This window comes from Leucopleurus acutus, assembly GCF_964270905.1.
Source record: "Leucopleurus acutus genome assembly, chromosome: 10".
Lineage (NCBI taxonomy): Eukaryota > Metazoa > Chordata > Mammalia > Artiodactyla > Delphinidae > Leucopleurus > Leucopleurus acutus.
Window position 1 is genome coordinate 37,707,353 of NC_139153.1, and position 18,582 is coordinate 37,725,934.

Consider the following 18,582-nt stretch of genomic DNA (forward strand, 5'->3'; position numbering starts at 1 on the left):
GGTTGCTTCCATGCCTTGGCTGTTGTAAATAGTGCTGGCATGAACATTAGGTGCATGTATCTTTTTGAATTAGAGTTTTTGTCTTTTCTGGATATTTGCCCAGGAGTGGGATTGCTGAATCATGTAACTAAAACTAACTCTATTTTTAGTTTTTTAAGGAACCTCCATACTGCTCTCCATAGCGGCTGTACCAATTTACATTGCCCCCAACAGTGTAGGAGGTTCCCTTTCTCCACACCCTGTCCAGCATTTATTATTTGTAGACTTTTTGATGCTGGCCATTCTGACTAGTTTGAGGTGATGTCTCACTGTAGTTTTGATTTGCATTTCTTTAGTAATTAGTGATGCTGACCATCTTTTCATGTGCCTGTTGGCCATCTTTATGTCTCTTTTGGAGAAATGTCTACTTTGGTTTTCCGCCCTTTTTTTTTAAAATGGTGCAACCACGTTTTTTGTTTTGTTTTAATGTTTTTTCTTTTCTTTAACAATTAATTAATTAATTTTGGCTGTTCCAGGTCTTATTGGCAGCACATGGGATCTTTAGTTGCGGCATGCATGCGGGATCTATTTCCCCGACCAGGGATTGAACCCGGGCCCCCTGCATTAGGAGCACGGAGTCTTACCCACTGGACCATCAGGGAAGTCCCTCTGCCCATTTTTTGATTGGGTTGTTTGTTTGTTTCTGATATTAAGCTATATGAGCTGTTTGTATATTTTGGAAATTAAGCTCTTGTCGGTTGCATCATTTGAAATACTTTCTCCCAGTCCGGAGGCTGTCTTTTCATTTTGTTTATGGTTTCCTTTGCTGTGCAAAAGCTTGTATGTTCGATTAGGTCCCGTTTATTTTTGCTTTTATTTCTTTTGCCTTGGGAGACTGATCTAGGAAAATATTGCTACAATTTATATCAGAGATTGTTTTGCCTATATTCTCTTCTAGGAGCTTTAAGCTGTCATGTCTTAAATTTAAACCTTTAAGCCATTTTGAGTTTATTTTTGTGTATGGTGTGAGGGAGTTTTCTAACTTCACTGATTTACATGCGGCCGTCGAGCTTTCCCAGCACCAATTGCTAAAGAGACTGTCTTTTCTCCACTGTATATTCTTGCCTGAAGATTAATTGACCATAGGTGTGTGGGTTTATTTCTGGGCTAAAAAGTATTTACTTTTATATTGTATTAGTCTCAATTAGATGATAAGCTGCATGAGGGCAGGGATCCTGTTTATATCCTATATCCTCAGAGCCTAGAACAGTGACAGCCATGAGCAGGTACTCAATAAAGATTTATTTAATGAGTTAATGAAGGAAACAATGACTTTTAAATTAAGATCATTTAAGCTTAGAAACAAGTCTGGAAGCTAAGTAGGAAGTAGCTACCCAAGGGCTTGGTAGTAGGTCTGATAATTTCCTTTACAGAAATGTTCAAATCTTAGAGCAGTCTTCAGATAATCCTTGCCTAATCACGTCTCGGGCTGTTTCCGTGGTGTGGCTCCTATTATGGTGACAGGCTCATCTAACAGTGGCCTTCACTAAGGGGCAATATTGTCCATTTCCTCCTCTTTTTAATACAGTGCTTTCTCTCTTGGCGAGATTGGGAATCAAAGGTTTACTTGACATTTTAGCCAGGCTCTTCTCCCCAACTTCTAAGTACTAATTAAAATTTTTATTATAGGAAAATTTTAAACATATAGAAACATGGAAGTATGAACCCCTAGGTACTCATCACCCAACCTTAACAATGACCAACTCATGGCCAGTCTTGTATCATTAAATATCTCATCCACTTACTCCTCCCCATAGTTTTGGAAGCAAATATCAGATATACTATAATTTCACCCATCAATATTTCAGTATGAATGTTTAATAAGGACTATATTAAAAAAATAGATTTGAAATAGCATCAGGGAGAAGGACAATACTCTCCATGTTTTATTCATGACTGTGTTTCTTTTTTTAAAAAGAGTAATTAATTAATTAATTTATTTATTTTTGGCTGCGTTGCGTCTTCGTTGCTGTGCACGGGCTTTTTCTCTAGTTGCTGTGAGCGGGGGCTACTCTTCGCTGTGGTACGCAGGCTTCTCATTGCAGTGGCTTCTCTTGTTGCGGAGCATGGGCTCTAGGTGCGTGGGCCTCAGCAGTTGTGACTCGCAGGCTGCAGAGCGCAGGCTCAGCAGTTGTGACACACGGGCTTAGCTGCTCTGCGCCATGTGGGATCTTCCTGGACCAGGGCTCGAACCCGTGTCCTCTGCATTGGCAGGCGGATTCTCAACCACTGCGCCACCAGGGAAGCCCAGGACTGTGTTTCTTATCCTTTGAAGAAATTAACGCCATATGGATTGAACTGCAGGACCAATTAAAAATGTTGAAACAAACCAAAGAGAATTTTAAATAGACCCTGACTCCCTGCTCCGATACAATGCCTCTGCCTCAGTGAGCTAGAAAGCCTCTTGTACCCCCACATCACAGCTTTTAAGGGGGCACGTGTCTGTCCTCTCTCTGGCTCCAAGTGCTGCTTGGGCAGGTTTCAGTGAAGGGCCCACAGGAGGGTCTGCTTGGCAGGAAGATCCAAGGGGGCTGGCGAAGCAGCTGAGCTGTGTGCAGACTGCTAGCCAGCCTGTAAGGAGCGCCCCATGGGGAACTGCTCATTTAGGTGATGAGGAACCCATGTGAGGCTAAAGGCGCTTTGTCTGCTGACGGTAGCTCCCAGTAAAGCAGTTCTACTCTATTAGGATCAATGCTTATCTGCCTCGCTGGCATCTCTGCCCTAATTTGTAGCCCTGCTGCTCCAAGCCTGCCCCCCCAACCCCCAAGGGTGAGCCAGGACACTCTGTCAGCCTTGAGGGTTGTGCTGGAATGCTGGGGGTTTTGAGAGCTACCTCGGAACACAGGGAGGGAACGCCCTGCAAATACAATGCATCCCATCTACATCTTCTCTCTTGGTTTCCTTCCTTCTGGCAGGAGGCAAAGCCAACTACACAACTACTAACCAGTGTCTGAAATCCAATCACTTCTACCAGCTTGGGCAGATGTGTGTTTATACATCCTTGTTGCCCCCACTGACAGGGATGGCACAAAAGTTGCACTGACTTGGCTCACTCTACTCAAACTGGAAAGGAAGGCAAAAGCCTGGGACTCCAGACTGTCAGTCTTTGTACTTCTGTCTACACACAACATTTGAGAAGCAACAGACTCATTCCTTCAAAGGAATGTGAACAATAGCAGCCCTCAGCAGTAGAGCCCAAGCCCACCCCCACATGGAGGGTTGGCTCGGTCCTGATGGTCTATATGCTTTAGGGGTCAGAGGCCTCCTCCCAGCTTCCCTTACTGTCTGCTCCCTCTTCCCTGAAATGAAGGACCAGCTCCCATCTTCATGCCTCCCCTTCCTTCTTTTTTTTAAAATTTATTTATTTATTTTATTTTTGGCTGCGCTGGGTCTTCATTGTTGCGCACCAGCTTTTCTCTAGTTGTGGAGAGCGGGGGCTACTCTTCGTTGTGGTGCGCGGGCTTCTCATAGCGGTGGCTTCTCTTGTTGCAGAGCATGGGCTCTAGGGCACGTGGGCTTCAGTAGTTGTGGTGCATGGGCTTAGTTGCTCCATGGCATGTGGGATCTACCCGGACCAGGGCTCGAACCCGTGTCTCCTGCATTGGCAGGCAGATTCTTAACCACTGCGCTACCAGGGAAGCCCAGGAGCACTTTTCTTGCATCAGACAGGTTTTGCTTTTCTGGAACCATTAGAAAAAAAACCCTGAATGCTTTTAAGAGAACTGGTTAGCCCAATCCATTGGTTCTGTCAGGTATGAAGGTATAGAAACAGAAAAGTTGGACCTTCTGTATGAGCCCAAGAGAATGGTTGTGATAAATACCCCTTTGAGGATGAGCTCATGAAAGGGCTCACTGAGTCGTCTGTTCTCAGTACAGAAGCTGCTCCCCCAGCAATTCACACCAAAGTCAGGGCTGCTAGAAGGAGGGGGAGATCCCTGACAAGGTAGCCTACGGAGCCTCCCAGTCCTTCTCCCCTTCCTGCTTATCCACAATACTCAGGCAGGTTTTGCATTACCTTCCCTTGTTCATACTAACCTTTAAACCTGCTTTCTTGACACTACTGTAGTGTGGGGTGAAAAGGGGACCAATAATGCTCACGGGTCCCACTGCTGGGCTCAATCAGATAAGCATAACTCTACTCTGTACTCTATGCCCATGGAAAGAAAAATAAGCTAATATACTAACAACACTTATGCACACTCACACCATGCTTGTGCCATTCCCTCAGAGCTGGGAGGGCTCGCTGGGCGTATGGGTAGGTGGCAGCTCCAGGTGGGCTGGGTGCCAGGAAGACAGACCTAAAAGTGTACTGGCATGGGGCCCTCTGCCCATCTCTGGACCAGCAAGGAGAGGAGGCTTTGGGCTGGCACTGTGGCTCAGTCATGTGTGGCTGGCTGACAGCTAAGCATGGGTCTCCTTTCTGGGCCAGGTGAAATGAGAGCTCCTGAGGTTTTGGAAAGGTTCCTGCTTACCAGTGTGTTCCCTACATGGGTGAATGTTTTTGACAAACAAAAGTCTCTCATGTTGTGTAAAACTGATGAATGTTTTCTGATTTATGGGCAGAAGTTATTAATGTTTAAATCTTTCTTTTTTATGATAAAAAAGCTTATTTTAAAAAACCAATTTCCATTCAAGTCTGGAGTTCAGCCACTATAGTTCCCTGAACAATCCTGTTTCAGCTTTTTAACATGCTCAAAGCTGAGTAATGAGAGAACAGCTTCAAAAAGTTACACAAGTCCAGCCTTTCCAGTGTATGGGCCATAGGTGGGTCAGAGGGCCCCACAAGGAGCTCTCCCAGAGACTGGAGCAGAATGGCTGGGAAGTCCCAAGGAAGTCTGAACCAATGCTGACAATGCCTGCTAATTCCACAGAATCAAGTTTAATAGAGAATAACCCCAATGAGAGGAGCCCAGACTATGCTGTAAGGAAGGGAAATCCAAGACAAGAACACGTACCTGTAAGAGGCAGTACAGGCCTCCGTTGGCTGTGGTTAGAATCCATTAATTTTTATAGCTCACATTTTCTATAGCAGAGCAGAAAGCTACAATAATTTAAGTAAATCTAATAAATATAAGCAGGGGGCCCAAAGCCCTTGCTGTTGGAGCATTAGTATTTACAGATGTGCAAAGCTGGTATGTGGGATTGTCTCTTACATCCCCAATCTGGAATTGGCTTCCAAGCCACAGAATTAAGCTGTTATTTTTTTTTCCCCAGAGAAAGTCATGCTGCCTCCAAATCTAACGCACACATATGGGCCTCCACCCCCTCACCACCCCACACAGTACCCTCTGCAGCTGCTGCCATCCCTGTAGCGTTAAGATGCCATGTAGTACAGTAGAAGCAGAGACGCTCAAAGCCTTGCCTAATAACACCCACCTTGCCTTTGTTGAAGTAGTGGATGATCTTGCGGCACAGTCCCTCTTTCCGCTGCCACTCTGTCTGGGATGGGTAATGGAGGAATTCCCGCAGTGGCCTTTCCTCCCACTGTAGCAGCTCACAGTAGAGGAGCAGAGTGAACGCAGCTTCTGTGGGGACAAGGGCTATGGAGGTCCAGGGGCAGTCGGGTGCCAAGGGACCAGGCTAAGCAGCATGCCAGCGCAAGGCATGTGCAGCCCAGATCAGGGTTGCTGGATACCAAAGCTGAGATAGAGGGGTTGTCCAGCCAGTGCATAGCCCGTGAACGCAGCATGAAGGAACCAAAGATCCTAGTAGACACCTTCCTCCCTTAGCCTGGTCACCTGCTCTGGGCGCTAGATAAAGTATGGCTCAGGTACCTAGGGGTCTGTGTACAGGTTGCTTTGCTCTGGGACACACTGACATGTCAGAGAGAGTTCTTGGGTTCCTTTTTGCTCAACTGACTAGAGCTTCTTTTCCAACCTTTTCAGAACTGGCTCTGAGGGGTAAGCACTGACTAAGGCTTTTCTCAGCCCTCCTGAAGCCAGCCTCAATGCTTCCAGCTCCATTTTCTGAGCTCAGCATGGCCCTGGGAATGACCCTTTCTCCTTATCTTGACCGTTTCTAAAAGGACCAGAGAGAAGGAGTGTGTACGGTGATAACTGTGTGATGGGCTCCATTCCTGGAGGAAGCTAAAGTGGATGCTGGGCCCAGGGCGGGGCCCTGTGACACCTCCCATACATGTGGAACAGTTGGAGAGGGTTTACAAAACAACCGCAGCTAAATGCTGTAGCTTCCTAAATCCCAAAGAGTCAGTCAGACTGAGTTACAGCAGCGGCTCATGGTCCCATGACACAGTCTGCTCTTTCCTGTTCTATCTGCTCAGTTTTAGTGGGCATCTCCTACTAGCAAGTTAATTAGTTCTAGCTTCTGCCTGGCCTTCAAGGCCCTATTCAAATCTGCTCCCCATGACTATGAAGAGTCTCTTTTCAAATTATCTAGTGACCCACTTCCAGTTTTAGCCAGGTATATTGCCTGCAGCCACTTTCCAGGCTCCTGCTCACGTTTGCGCTCTGCCTATGCTCTGGCTACTGGACCCTCCTGCCCAGGGATATACGTGCCTCCTCACTGGAGCTGTGAAGCTCCTTCTCACTGGGAACAAGCCCATGAGGCCCTCAAGGCCTCCCTCTAGAACTCAGAAAACCATGTGAAATCCTTTTCTTCCCTGCCAATATTCTTTTCAGATGTTATTCCTGAGGCCACCAGAGGCAAGGCTCAGCACCCTCTCTCTGTCTAAATTCCTGACATAGCCTCTCAGTGATGGCCCAGTCCTCCAGGAGTTTAGTAAATGCCTCTATTGATACATGGAACTTTTCAGTCTATCACTTCACTGCCCTCTCAAAGGGCTGCTGGGATCATGGGTGGAAGTGGACGCAGAGAATGGCAGGTTCATCCCAGTCATTTCAGATTTAATTCTTGCCAAGCTGTGTCAGGAAAGGTGGAATCTATGCAAAACACTCTTTAACATCTAACATAAAATAAGGAAGGAGGATTCTGTGTTTCTACAAATTCATCTAATTCTCGTAATGCTGTGGACAAGAATAGCTTGAATTTCCTGGTCTATCACACAAATTCAAGTCCGATGGCTCAAGGGCTAAGATGTGATGGCTGGTCACCACAGTGAAGAAGTGGCTATTTTGGGGGAACTATGATACAAGGTAATCAGGCAGGACACACATGGGTACACATATCTTCCTGACTCAAAGTGGCGCTCAGTAAACAAAGTGTGACAGGTATGTTGAAATGCTTTTAAATTTGTTCTTTTAGAAAAGGCCGCAGTAATGGATTAAATTGTAGATACAATGAAAGGGTCCCTGTCTGGTCTGTCAGAAAGTAAGGTGAACATTCTCCATACTCTCCACTGGGAGCTCAATGTGGGGCTGTTGTGTACTTGCAGGGGAGGAGCCCAGACTGCAAGGCAGGTCTGCCAGCAAGTTCTGGAAGTCCCAGGGTTAGGCTGATGTTCCTGTGTTATGGCCTCACTTAGTTCCAGCTGTGAAGGTCTTCAGAGAAGTTCTGCTCATGAAGAGGGACAGTGAGCTCAGGATGCTCTGAACCTGCCACACCAGAATTTGGAGGTCACCCTTGAGGCCTCAGAGCGGGTGAATAGGAGGCAAGGAGAGTGGAAGAGCTTTGGGCAGCAAGGCACAAGTGGAAGTTCCACCTGCTTTTTCTCCACCACGTTACAAAGGAGTTGAGGGAAAGGAGTGAGGTGATGGGCATCATGGGTCCTGACACTCTGCTAAAATCTGGGAGGCACCAGCTCAGAGCCTTTCTCTGCCAGCTGTGCATGTATGTCCAGTCTGTCCTCATGGGGAGGCGTAGCTTCCCCTTCCCACTTACCTGTGTAGTTTTCGGCCTGCAAATGCATGTCACAAAGCTTATGGATATAGCGGATATACATCTCTTCTTTGTTAATCTCAGATTTGTAAAAGTTCTGTAAGAGAGAAGGAAATATAAATGAAGATGGGAGAGGCTGCTGCCTGTGGAGGCCATCTCTGAACTCCAGGCAGCTGCCCAAAACCCTGGGTGTGCTGGACAGGAGGGAGAAGACAGGCCGTGGAGGTAGCCAGCACCAGGAAGAGAAGGGACCAGCCAGAAGGTACGCCTGCTGGGGGTGAAACCTCTGGCAGATCTGCAGGAGCCCTGAGTGATGAGACAGAGGAAGAATACCAGGGAAGACTGGAAATTAGAGTATGTCAGGTTTGGCGGAACCTTGCCAAGAGGCCAGGCTAGAGCTCTGTCCAAAGAGAAGCTCATTTCATTCCTTTCCCAAGTAGGAATGTGAGTGATGAGGTACAAGTTTCCAAGATACCAGTAACAGAGCTGATGTCCTGACTCAAACCCTTAGGCTTGGAACTTCCCTGGTGGCACAGTGGTTAAGACTCCGTGCTCCCAATGCAGGGGACCTGGGTTTGATCCCTGGTCAGGGAACTAGATCCTACATGCATGCTGCAACTAAGAGTTCACATGCCACAACTAAAGAGCCTGCCTGCTGCAACTAAGGAGCCCGCCTGCCACACCTAAGACCCAGAGCAACCAAATAAAAAACAAAAAACCAAAAAAACCCCTTAGGCTTATAGCCATGTATTGTAGAAAGGACAGGCCAATCACAGGGCAGGACAGAAGCCACACTACGAGGCAGAGAGGAGGAAGAGCCCATATTCTCTCACCATCAGGTTAACAGTGCAGCCGATCTTCTTATTCTCTGTCTCCTCTCCTTTCATGCAATCCCTGGAAGGGAGAGCACAGATGAATGCACAAAGTGGTGCCTCTGGGACAACACAGAGACCTGCAGTGTCACTGAGGCATTAGTATGTCCAAACCCCAGATAAGGATGCTCTCCAACAGAAACTTCTTCCACAGATGAGACTGTACTGTGAGCTCCCTCTAAGCTTTGGACCCACTCCTAGGGTTCAAAGATCTCTGTTCAACTGGACCCCTTGCTCTGGTGGCAGAGTGTAGAGCCCAGATGCTATATCAGGGCATTAAGTAACACCTACCAATGCCTTCAGCACAAAAGAGTATGTCAGTAAAGTAGAAGGTTAAGTCCTCAAGTTTCCAAAAGGGGAGGCACAGAGCTTTCCTTAAAGGGCAGTTTTCATTTTGTAGGACAGTGTTTCATAGAAGCCAAGACACTCTACTCTAGGGACCTACCTTCAGGACCCTGTGGCCACAGCAACCACGGCATAGCTGCCATGTACATAATCTCATTCGCTTTTCTCCCTATAGTGTCCTTCCTGTGCACTAGTCTTTGGAATCCCCTCTAACTAGGAGCAGTTGGTTTGGAGCTTTTTTTCTGATTTAGGGGTAGCTTCGGCCAGAGCTGAGCTGCATTCATGCTGAGTAGGGCTGGGTTTAGGAGGGGTCATGGCTGGCCTTCCAGACACAGAACAGCAGGAACACTGAGAATGAATCCTTGCCAAGGGAGGGCAGGGACTGGTCAAAGCCAAGCTCCTCTGGGGAGGAGAAAGGCTTAGCACAAGGGGATGAAAGAGAATGAGAACCAGACTGGTGAATCCAGCAAGAAGCTTCCTGTACACGCAGCTAGCTGGAGTCCCAGATGCTCTCCCTTGGCATCTGCATGACATGTAGCACAGAGAAGACAACTATTGCTTGGGTCTGGGTTTCCTCTATCATTCCTCCTCATTCCTTATCACCTTCCTCTAGGTTCCCAAAAGGCACTCTTAGCTATCACCTGAACTCTACTGACAGAATAACTAAGGCTGCAATGGTAGCATTATTGTTACTTTTAGGCTAAGTCAAAAGCCATGATATGACTGAGAAGGCAGGCTTTCACGAAAAAATGAATTTCACATGAACTCCCAGACTGAATGTATCATAAAGATCTCTGAGCTCACAGGCTGCCTCCTCTAATCTGCTCATGGCCAGGATCAAGGGACAGAAATAAACAGATTTTACACAAAGAATGGAGGCATGGAAAAGTTGGGTCCCCCTTCCCTGGAAAAACCAAATGAAAGTCCTCCTGGGTCACACTTCTGTACCAGGTGATATTTTCCTGCCCATCTGCCACATGGCTCTGAGGAAGGTCTGCGCTAAGGACCTAACTTGCTCTGGAGACAGCCTTTCTCTTCCTCTCTGCTGTGCCCATTCCTCTGAGCTTTGACTTTTCTGGATGAAAAGCCAGAAGGCTACATGTCCCTGGGATACCTCCTGGATACACGTGCCCACGTATCGGGGGTAAGCCCAGGAAGCCCTGGCCTACCCCTGGGAGAAGGCTTTCTTCCTCTTTCTCCTTGGCCATCAGGAGATTCCTAATGACTGGTGATGGCACACAACACCAGAACAGTCCTACCTCTCATGGCCACGAGGTCTCAATTTTAAGGTCAGGGTATCCTCCTGCTGGGGAGAGCATCTGACCAGAGAAGAGGTCAGGTAGGTTCCTGAGAAGATACCTGTAGTCAAGAAGGCGTTCCATGAGGCGGGTGACCGAGGTTACAAAGGAAATGCCGGTCTCGCGCCATGTTTCCTGTTCAACTTTCTCCAGCAGGCTATTGGTGGAAGCAAACACAATGCACAATGCATGAGCCTTCCTTGGGCACCAGAGTAAGGTCCCAGAGCCCGTGGGGCCTGTGATGGATCTGGAGACGGCAGACTTACCACACTGCAGTCTTACCTGGGGTAGGGCCCAAACAGCTGGGTTCTACTCCATGCAGCAGAAAGCAAAGACAAAGCAATTACTGAACTGGCCAGCAACCAATGAACACGTCTTCCATTCTCCTGTGCAAGTTCCGAACTGAGGGAGCGGTTTCAAAGCCCCAGCCCCTTTAGGTGTACACACTGTGAGATCTGTTCTGAAGAAGCAGCGGAGTAATAGTCCACTGAGGGATAGACCTGGCTTTGCCAATTGGCTGGCTGCCTCTATCACTGCTTAGAACCATCCTCAGCAAACATACTAACCAACGTTTTCATGTAAACCAAGGGAAAGATTCCAACCAGTCTTGAGGGCCCAGCGTGAAGGACAGTGAGTCCAGGAGTTACACTGTCATCTTCACTGTCATGGGATACTCCCATGTGAAATGTGCCAGAGCCAAGAGCTAAATGCCCAGGTGCTTTTCTCACTTGCCAGCCCAGGCTCCTGTCACCTCCAGGTAGCCTCTGACTTCTCCAAAGAGCCTGCCTTCTGAGATCCTCTGCCTTTTCACAGTTCTCTCCTAGGGGATGATGACCTGGATGGACTCTTTCTGTTTGCTCTAGTGATTATCTCAGGTCAAGGTCTCACTCCTGATCCTTTTGCACACTGTCCCTAGCTCCCTAAGGTCATGAAAGTCACCTAGAGTGGAAGGCTCAGCCAGGGACCCAGCACTGGGAACTCACACCCACAGCCTGACTGCCGTTAACACTGCAATGATGACAACTGTCTTCCTTGCACACAGCATCTAACTTGAGCTGAGGCTTCTGGGAAAGTGAGGGTTTCCATGTGATCCATTTACTAGAGCGAGAAGGTGGGACCATTGTCTTTCACCTCTGAGCTGCATGGAAAAAGCCACTGTGTTCACATTTCCCAAACTCTGTTCTACAGAGCTCTGCTGTCCTGGAGGACAGAGAGAGGTGTTCTGTGAGCAAAAAAGCATGGAAGATGCTGATCACCACACCTTCCTTTTGGAGAGTTTTCACATCTTTCTAAATATTAAAGGCTTTGAGAAGTCCTATAATACAGAGGCTTGTTCGATTTTATTTAACTGAGTCTTTTCTAAACTGATTAGCCCATGATCCACTCCCACCTCCCCCCAGCATACCTACAAACATCTTCCCCAAACACAAATTGGGAAATGCTGCTCCTTGGTTATCAGTGGCTTTCAGTTCTCAGACGTGAACAGTGTTTATGTAACACTATTTGGTCAGGTAATTATTAATAGCAAGTTATTTTTGTGCTGTTTCCTTCATAGTAAAATCATCAGTTAGTGGCTTAGGAAGAGATTTCTCTTCCTTATTTCCACAATTAGAAACATCTTCAGCTAAAAGAGAAGTACTAAAGGACGGATTCATTTTCACAAATTAAAATTACTTAAATTTCAAATGAATTCACATTTTATTGCATGACTCATCAAGGAACAAAGTAGGCAGGGTGTAGCAGGAAGATTTCCCCCTCTTGAAACTGGAATATCTGGGCTGTACCCCCAGAGCTGCTTCTTACTGGCCATGCAACTGAGGCCATGCTACCACTTCTCTGAGCTCAGTGTCATCACCCCCACTCCTCAGGATAATATCTGCCTTGCCCACCTCACAGGTGTGTTGTGAGGATTAAATCAGATATGTCAACAAATTTTGTACACTGTAAAGTTCTAAGCAAATGTACAGTATTATTATTAGAAAATATATTACAGGCTTATCTTAAAAATGTCACTAAAATAAAGAAAATCTCAAAGCTAGAGATAATGAGTGAGATAGGAGAGGGCTCTAGAGCTGTAAATGTCTTAAAATTTTGTTTTTTAGGAAGATAAAATACCCAACTTTACTATCTCTCTGGGAGGACCACGGCTCTCCTGAGTCCTTCCTTTGGGCTTAGCCCTGTGGCTAGTCCTGTAAGGTCTCTTGGCCTCCATCAACTCAAGACAGAAGCCACAACTTCTGGGGGGACCTGGGACCCTTGACGTCAGTCAGTACAACACCCTGTTTCACAAATGGAAACTGGTTTGGAAGGGGGTATAATTTGTTCAAGTCACAAAATTCATGGCAGTGTTTCTCAAGCTGATTGTACAATCTTACAAAGCAGAGATTTAATTCCCTCCCTCCCCCCACCCTGAAATGTCAGCCTTGAGCCCTCATTGAGTCCCCATGAACTGTTTGCCCAACTAGATACAGTACATGGTATGAAGATATACGATGATCCTTTTGCTATCAGCAAATCCAGGAGCTCAGAGTTATCACCTGTCCCTACATCTTTAGTCAACTATGGCAATCCCTAAGAGAGCTTGCTGTCATGATGTCACTTTCTTGTTGACAGAAGGTGAGCACTGCTACCACCAGGAACAACCCTGGTCTCTCCTGATACCCACACTCTGAAGCCTGCCCAGTGCAGGTTGCACCGCTACCCTTCATTAGCCCACTTCACCCCCTCCCCCAACGTGAGGTACTTGGGGCTGAAGCAGCTTACAGCAGGCCGAAGAGCTCCCTGTAGCTCTCATCGCCTTTCCCTTCTGACACCATGCTGTCCAGCTTGTCAATCAGCTCGGCCTCCACCTAGAGGGAAGCAGAGATTTTGTAAACCCGAAGTGACCTCAGAGGAAGGATGGGAAATCCAGCCCCTGTGATAGGTGAGGATGGTGGGGAACTGCTTCCTGATTTTTTCCTTGCACCAAATAAATCCTAGAGAAGGCAGGATCTCATCTACAGCACTTAGAAACCATCCTGCCTCCCCAATCAGGAAGGGCTCCCACTCTAGTGGTTTAAATGAGTTGGAACTTACACATACGTCTCAGATACTCTTTTCCCTAGGGGCAAAAGGCAAGGACTCTCTGGTGAGAGAAGTATTTCGGATCCAAAAGAGGCCTTTGTCAAGTGTTTTTCTTTCTTAAAAAATGTTCATTCGAAGGAATTGGTATGTATAAAATACATTTGGTTAGAACTTTACCCTCTATCAGCCAGCCACAAAGAAAGCTTGCTTTGGGAGGCTGGTCCTCACTTTAATGGCTGGCATTAGTCTGGGCTGAGGGAGATGTGTTTCCTTCAGAGAGTCCCCTTCAGGATAAAAGGCTCTATTCTTTGTCCTCACAGGACCTAAAGCCCTTGGAGCTGCCGCCCCTGCCGCTGCCTCGTCACTGGGGCCCCCTGCACTTGTTATTGGATTCTTAAACCATAAGGAGCAATACTGCATTCGTTCCTACCTCACTAATCTGCAAGGCATTCAACAGTGTAAGCCACTTCTCTATCAGGCCTCAATGCATACACTCTGAGGCGAGAAATTAGTTGTAAGTGATGTGAGATAAAAATCTTTTAAACTGTTCATTAGCCTTTAAAATGTGGTATTGTGCAATTATTTATACAGATTTTTATATAAACAAAAAGTGGCATGGTTGCGTTTAATAATGAGCTATAACAAAAGCATTTTCTCACTCCACATAGGGCCAGAGTCCTAAGACGGTGAAATATTAAATTAATAATTGAATTAGGAAATTCATCAAAGGCAGTTACGGTTTCTGAAACCCTATCAGCAGAAAATGAGAATGGATGAATAAATATGGCCCTTTTATAGTGGTCTGGTATGGCCAGGTGGAGACTGTTGTACATTTATGTTTGGCCTAATCAGTCAGCTGCTTGAATATACTTTCCAGAGGAAATACAAAGTCTGAGATCAGAGGCCCTTAGGGATCGAGGCCATCTGCCTTTCTCCGTGTGGAGAAAAGGCACCAGCAGGGACTTGCCTGCTGGGGTCATGTAAAGTCAGGTTGGGATTTCTCATCACACACGCAGGTACAGGTTGTGCTTTCCAGAACAGGGCAAAGTTGGGGAAGGGACCTGGAGCAGCAGAGAGTACAACAGCGCAAATGTGGGTGCAGCAGTTCCCTGGAGTTCTCAAAATGGGTCCCTGGGCCAAAAGCATCAAGTCACCAGAAATCTTGTTAGAAATACAAATTCTCAGGCTCCACTGGATTAAAAACTCAGGGGTTGGGGGGCAGCAGTCTGTGTTTTAATAAGCCCTCCGGGTTGTTCTGATGCCTATTCAAGTGTTAGAACTTCTGTATTAGGCAAAGGAGCTGGTGATGGAAGGATTCAGGGACATTACTTCCTCACTCCCTGCAGTGCTGATAAAGGAAGAAGTTACTAAGAAAAATTGAGAAATCCAAAATGGGACACTGAAGATCAATGTATGCAAAAATCAATGTCTCTAAGTTAAACAAATGCTAAGTTCTTCAGATATATCATGTCGTAATTGGTAATACTGATGATTTCAGGTCTGCGGAGTTACTTTTATTTTATAAAACCAATATTCCTGAAGTGACACCTTGTTATTCATTCAACAAACATTTGTCCTGTGACATAACCAGCTGCCTACTTCTGTACAAAATATTTATCTATGCCTAAATTTCTGCTTTTATGAAATGGTAATGGTGGTTAACATTCCTTTTCAGTGTCACTGTGCCCTAGCTCTTGGGAAGTGCTCAATGAATGTTAGTTTTGATTTTCATCTTCATGAACCCACCATGTCTCAGGCATGGGTTCTAAGAAATAAAAGCACAAGAAATGGTCCTGGCCCCAATAACTCATCATCTGGTAGAGGAGGCAGGGATAACAGCTAACACAGCTCAGCATGGGCAGTGCTTAGATGGGGCACACACAGAAAGTGGCCTGGGGTCTGAGTAGTCTACAGACAACAGAGGTTGTTAGAGAGACATAGTGCTGTAAAAACTTAAGAAATGTTTTTACTCTTTGATACAACAATTACAGGTGAGAGATTTACCTAAGAAAGTAACTTAAAATGGATTATGTTTTTTGTAATGTTAACAGCAAAAATTTGGAATGAACCTAAGTTCCTAAAACTATGAGACTGGGAATTCCCTGGTGGTCCAGTGGTTAGGAGTTGGCAGACTTGGTGCTTTCACTGCCATGGGCCCCAGTTCGATCCCTGGTTGGGGAACTAAGATCCCTCAAGCTACAGGGCACAGCCAAAAAACAAATAAACAAACAAAAAAACCAAAAGCCCCATAAAACCTAGGAGTCTGATTAAATACACTGTGGTCCAAGCTATGCAGTGGAATACCACGTAGCCTCTAAACTGACAGTGTGGTGCAGAGAAGCATTAACTGACATGAAGGATAGTGATGACAAGGTGCTACTAAAAAAGGGAGATTAAAAACCAATATACACAATGGTTCCAAAAAAACCAATGTACACAATGATTCCATTTTTTAACTTAAAAAACTCTATGCATTGGGAAAAAAAGACGTGCCTAGCCCCTCTCCCCCACAAGTTACTAACAGTACAATTATGAGTTAAATCTTTTCACTATAGCTTATTTGCATTTTAATTTTTCTATATTAAATAAGTATTGTTTTTATAATTAGAAGAAGTATTTATAGTAGGTGGTAAGAAGTAGGGGAGGAGTTAATAGAGCCAAAGCTGTGGAAAGCACAACTAGAACCAAGACCAAAAAGTCAATTAGACTTTAATGATTAAAAAGTTATTCGAGAGAGCAATGTCAACAAAAGTGGGTGCACAATATACATTAGACTGAACTGATAGGAGGGTGGGAAGTGGAAATGTGGGGATGAAAAGAGTAGACTACTCTTTTAAAATATGTAATGGCAAAGGGAAGCAGCAGCAAGATTTTTTAACCAGGGACAACGAGGTTTACATGGCTTGCTGGATATCAGTTATTCATGACAGTCTTATTGGAGGAAAAAATGCTACCCATCAGCTGAGTCTTGAAGTGTGAGCTAAATGAGCTCCAACTTAGTCTTCCACAAAGCTAACCTTCCTTATTCAGTGTTAGTGATGGTTAAGTACAGTCCAGCTCTTCTTTTAGTAGACTCAGATGACCCATGGTGCAGTTCCACAATGTCATCTACTTCTTGGTAACCAGGTTCTCTCATCAGGCAGTTGTGCATTTTGCACAATTAGAAGGCACATGTTGTGCCAACATAGAAAAGCAACAGTTCTTTTCTGTTTGAAGTTATTATTTCCTGAAGTTCTGAAGGCAATAGAGCTTCACACTCTAAAAATGGATTCTTATCTTAAATACTATTTACTCAAGATAGAGAGCATCTATGAAAAACCTAGAACTAGCATCATACTTCAGTGAAACACTGAATGCTCTCCCCTAAGGTTAAGAACAAGGCAAGGGAAAAAAAAAAAAAAAAAAGAACAAGGCAAGGATGTCTACTTTTATCACTCTTATTTAACATCAGACCAGAGGTCCTAGCCAGTGCAATGAGGCAAGAAAAAGAAATAAGAGGCTTACAGATTAGAAAGGAAGGAATAAAACTGTGTCTTTTCACAGGTGATAGGATTATCTAAATATAAAATCACAAGGAATCTACAAAAAAGCTTCTAGAACTAATAAGTGAGTTTAGCAAGGGTGGAGGATACTATGTTAATGTACAAAGCAATTGTATTTCTATATAATAGCAACAAACAACTGAAAATTTAAAATTTTAAATCAGAATAATTTATAATAGCACCAAAAAGCCCAGAAAATACTTACATATAAATCTAACAACATGTGCAAGATCTGTATGCTGAAACTACAAAACATTAATGAAAGAAATCAAAGAACACCTAAATAAATGGAGAGATATACTGTCTTCAAGGACTAGAAGTATTTATTAAGTACTATTAAGATATCAATTTTCCCAATTTGATCTATAGATTACAATGCAATCCCAATCAAAATCCAAGCAGGAATTTTTATAGATACTGACATTCTGATTTTAAGATTTATAAGAAAAGGAACTGGAATAGCTAATACAATATTGAAAAAAAAAACAAAGTCAGAGGATTCACACAACCTAATTTTAAGACTATAAAGCTACCATAATAAAGACTACGTGGTATGGTGACAGATTAGACATATAGACAATGGAAAGACTAGTGAGTCCAGGAAGAGAACCACATGCCTATGGTCAATTGATTTTCAACAAAGAATATAGTCTTTTCAACAAAAGGTGCTGGACATCCACATGGAAAAAGGAAAAATAAAAAGCTTTGACCCATACTTCACACCTATACAAACATTACCTCAAAACAGATCATAGATCTAAATGTAAAATTATAAACCTTCTAGAAGAAACAAAAGAGAAAAATTTTATGGTCCTGGGTTAGGGAAAGAGTTCTCATATATGATCCCAAAAGCACGATCCATACAAGAAAAATAATGATCAATTGGACTGCATAAAAATTAAAAACTTTTGTTCTGTGAAAAACATTGTTTAGCAAATGAAAAGACAAGCTAAGAGAAAATATTGGTAAATCATATATTCAACAAAGGACTTATGTTCAGAATATATAAAGAACCCTAAAAACTCAACAGTAAGAAAACAAACAGCCCAATTAAAAATGAACACAAGTTTTGAATAAAATCATTTCACCAAAGAAGATACAAAGATAGCAAATAAGCACATTAAAAGATGTTCGGCATCATTAGTCATTAGGGAAGTGAAAATTAAAACCACAGTGATATACAACTACACACCTATTAGAATGGCTAAAATAAACAAAGAGATAATATCAAATTCTGATGAGTATATGGATCAACTGGAACTTTCACACACTGCTGTAGGGATTTCAAAATGGTATAGTCACTTTGGAAAACAGTTTGATAGCTTATAAAGTTAAATATACATTTACCACAATATCCAACAATCCTACTCCTAGGTATTTACCTAAGAAAAATGGAAGTCTATATATTCATACAAAACCTGTAAAGGAAAGTTTTTCAGAAGCTTTATTCATAATCACCAAAAAGTGTAAATAACCCAAATGTCTTTCAAATGGTGAATGAATAAACTGCAATGGCATACTACTCAGCAATAGAAAAACTGATACATTTAACAAAATGGATAAATCTCTCAAAGGCATTATGTTAAGTGAAAGAACTCAGTCTCAAAAGGCTACAGTCTACATGATTCC

At 44.3% G+C, this 18,582-nt stretch overlaps 1 protein-coding gene across 1 annotated transcript in view; it reads right to left on the minus strand.

Annotated features, from left to right (window-relative positions):
• Positions 1–18,582, minus strand: part of DOCK3 (dedicator of cytokinesis 3) — a gene marked incomplete at both ends in the record, with an annotated part of 412,488 nt that overhangs the window by 26,538 nt on the left and 367,368 nt on the right. Inside the window, 6 exons of the mRNA XM_082848220.1 lie at positions 5,416–5,564; positions 7,837–7,930; positions 8,667–8,727; positions 10,410–10,505; positions 10,631–10,657; positions 13,112–13,197. Coding sequence (XP_082704346.1) covers positions 5,416–5,564; positions 7,837–7,930; positions 8,667–8,727; positions 10,410–10,505; positions 10,631–10,657; positions 13,112–13,197 — 513 coding nt within the window. The remainder of the gene's footprint in view (positions 1–5,415; positions 5,565–7,836; positions 7,931–8,666; positions 8,728–10,409; positions 10,506–10,630; positions 10,658–13,111; positions 13,198–18,582) is intronic.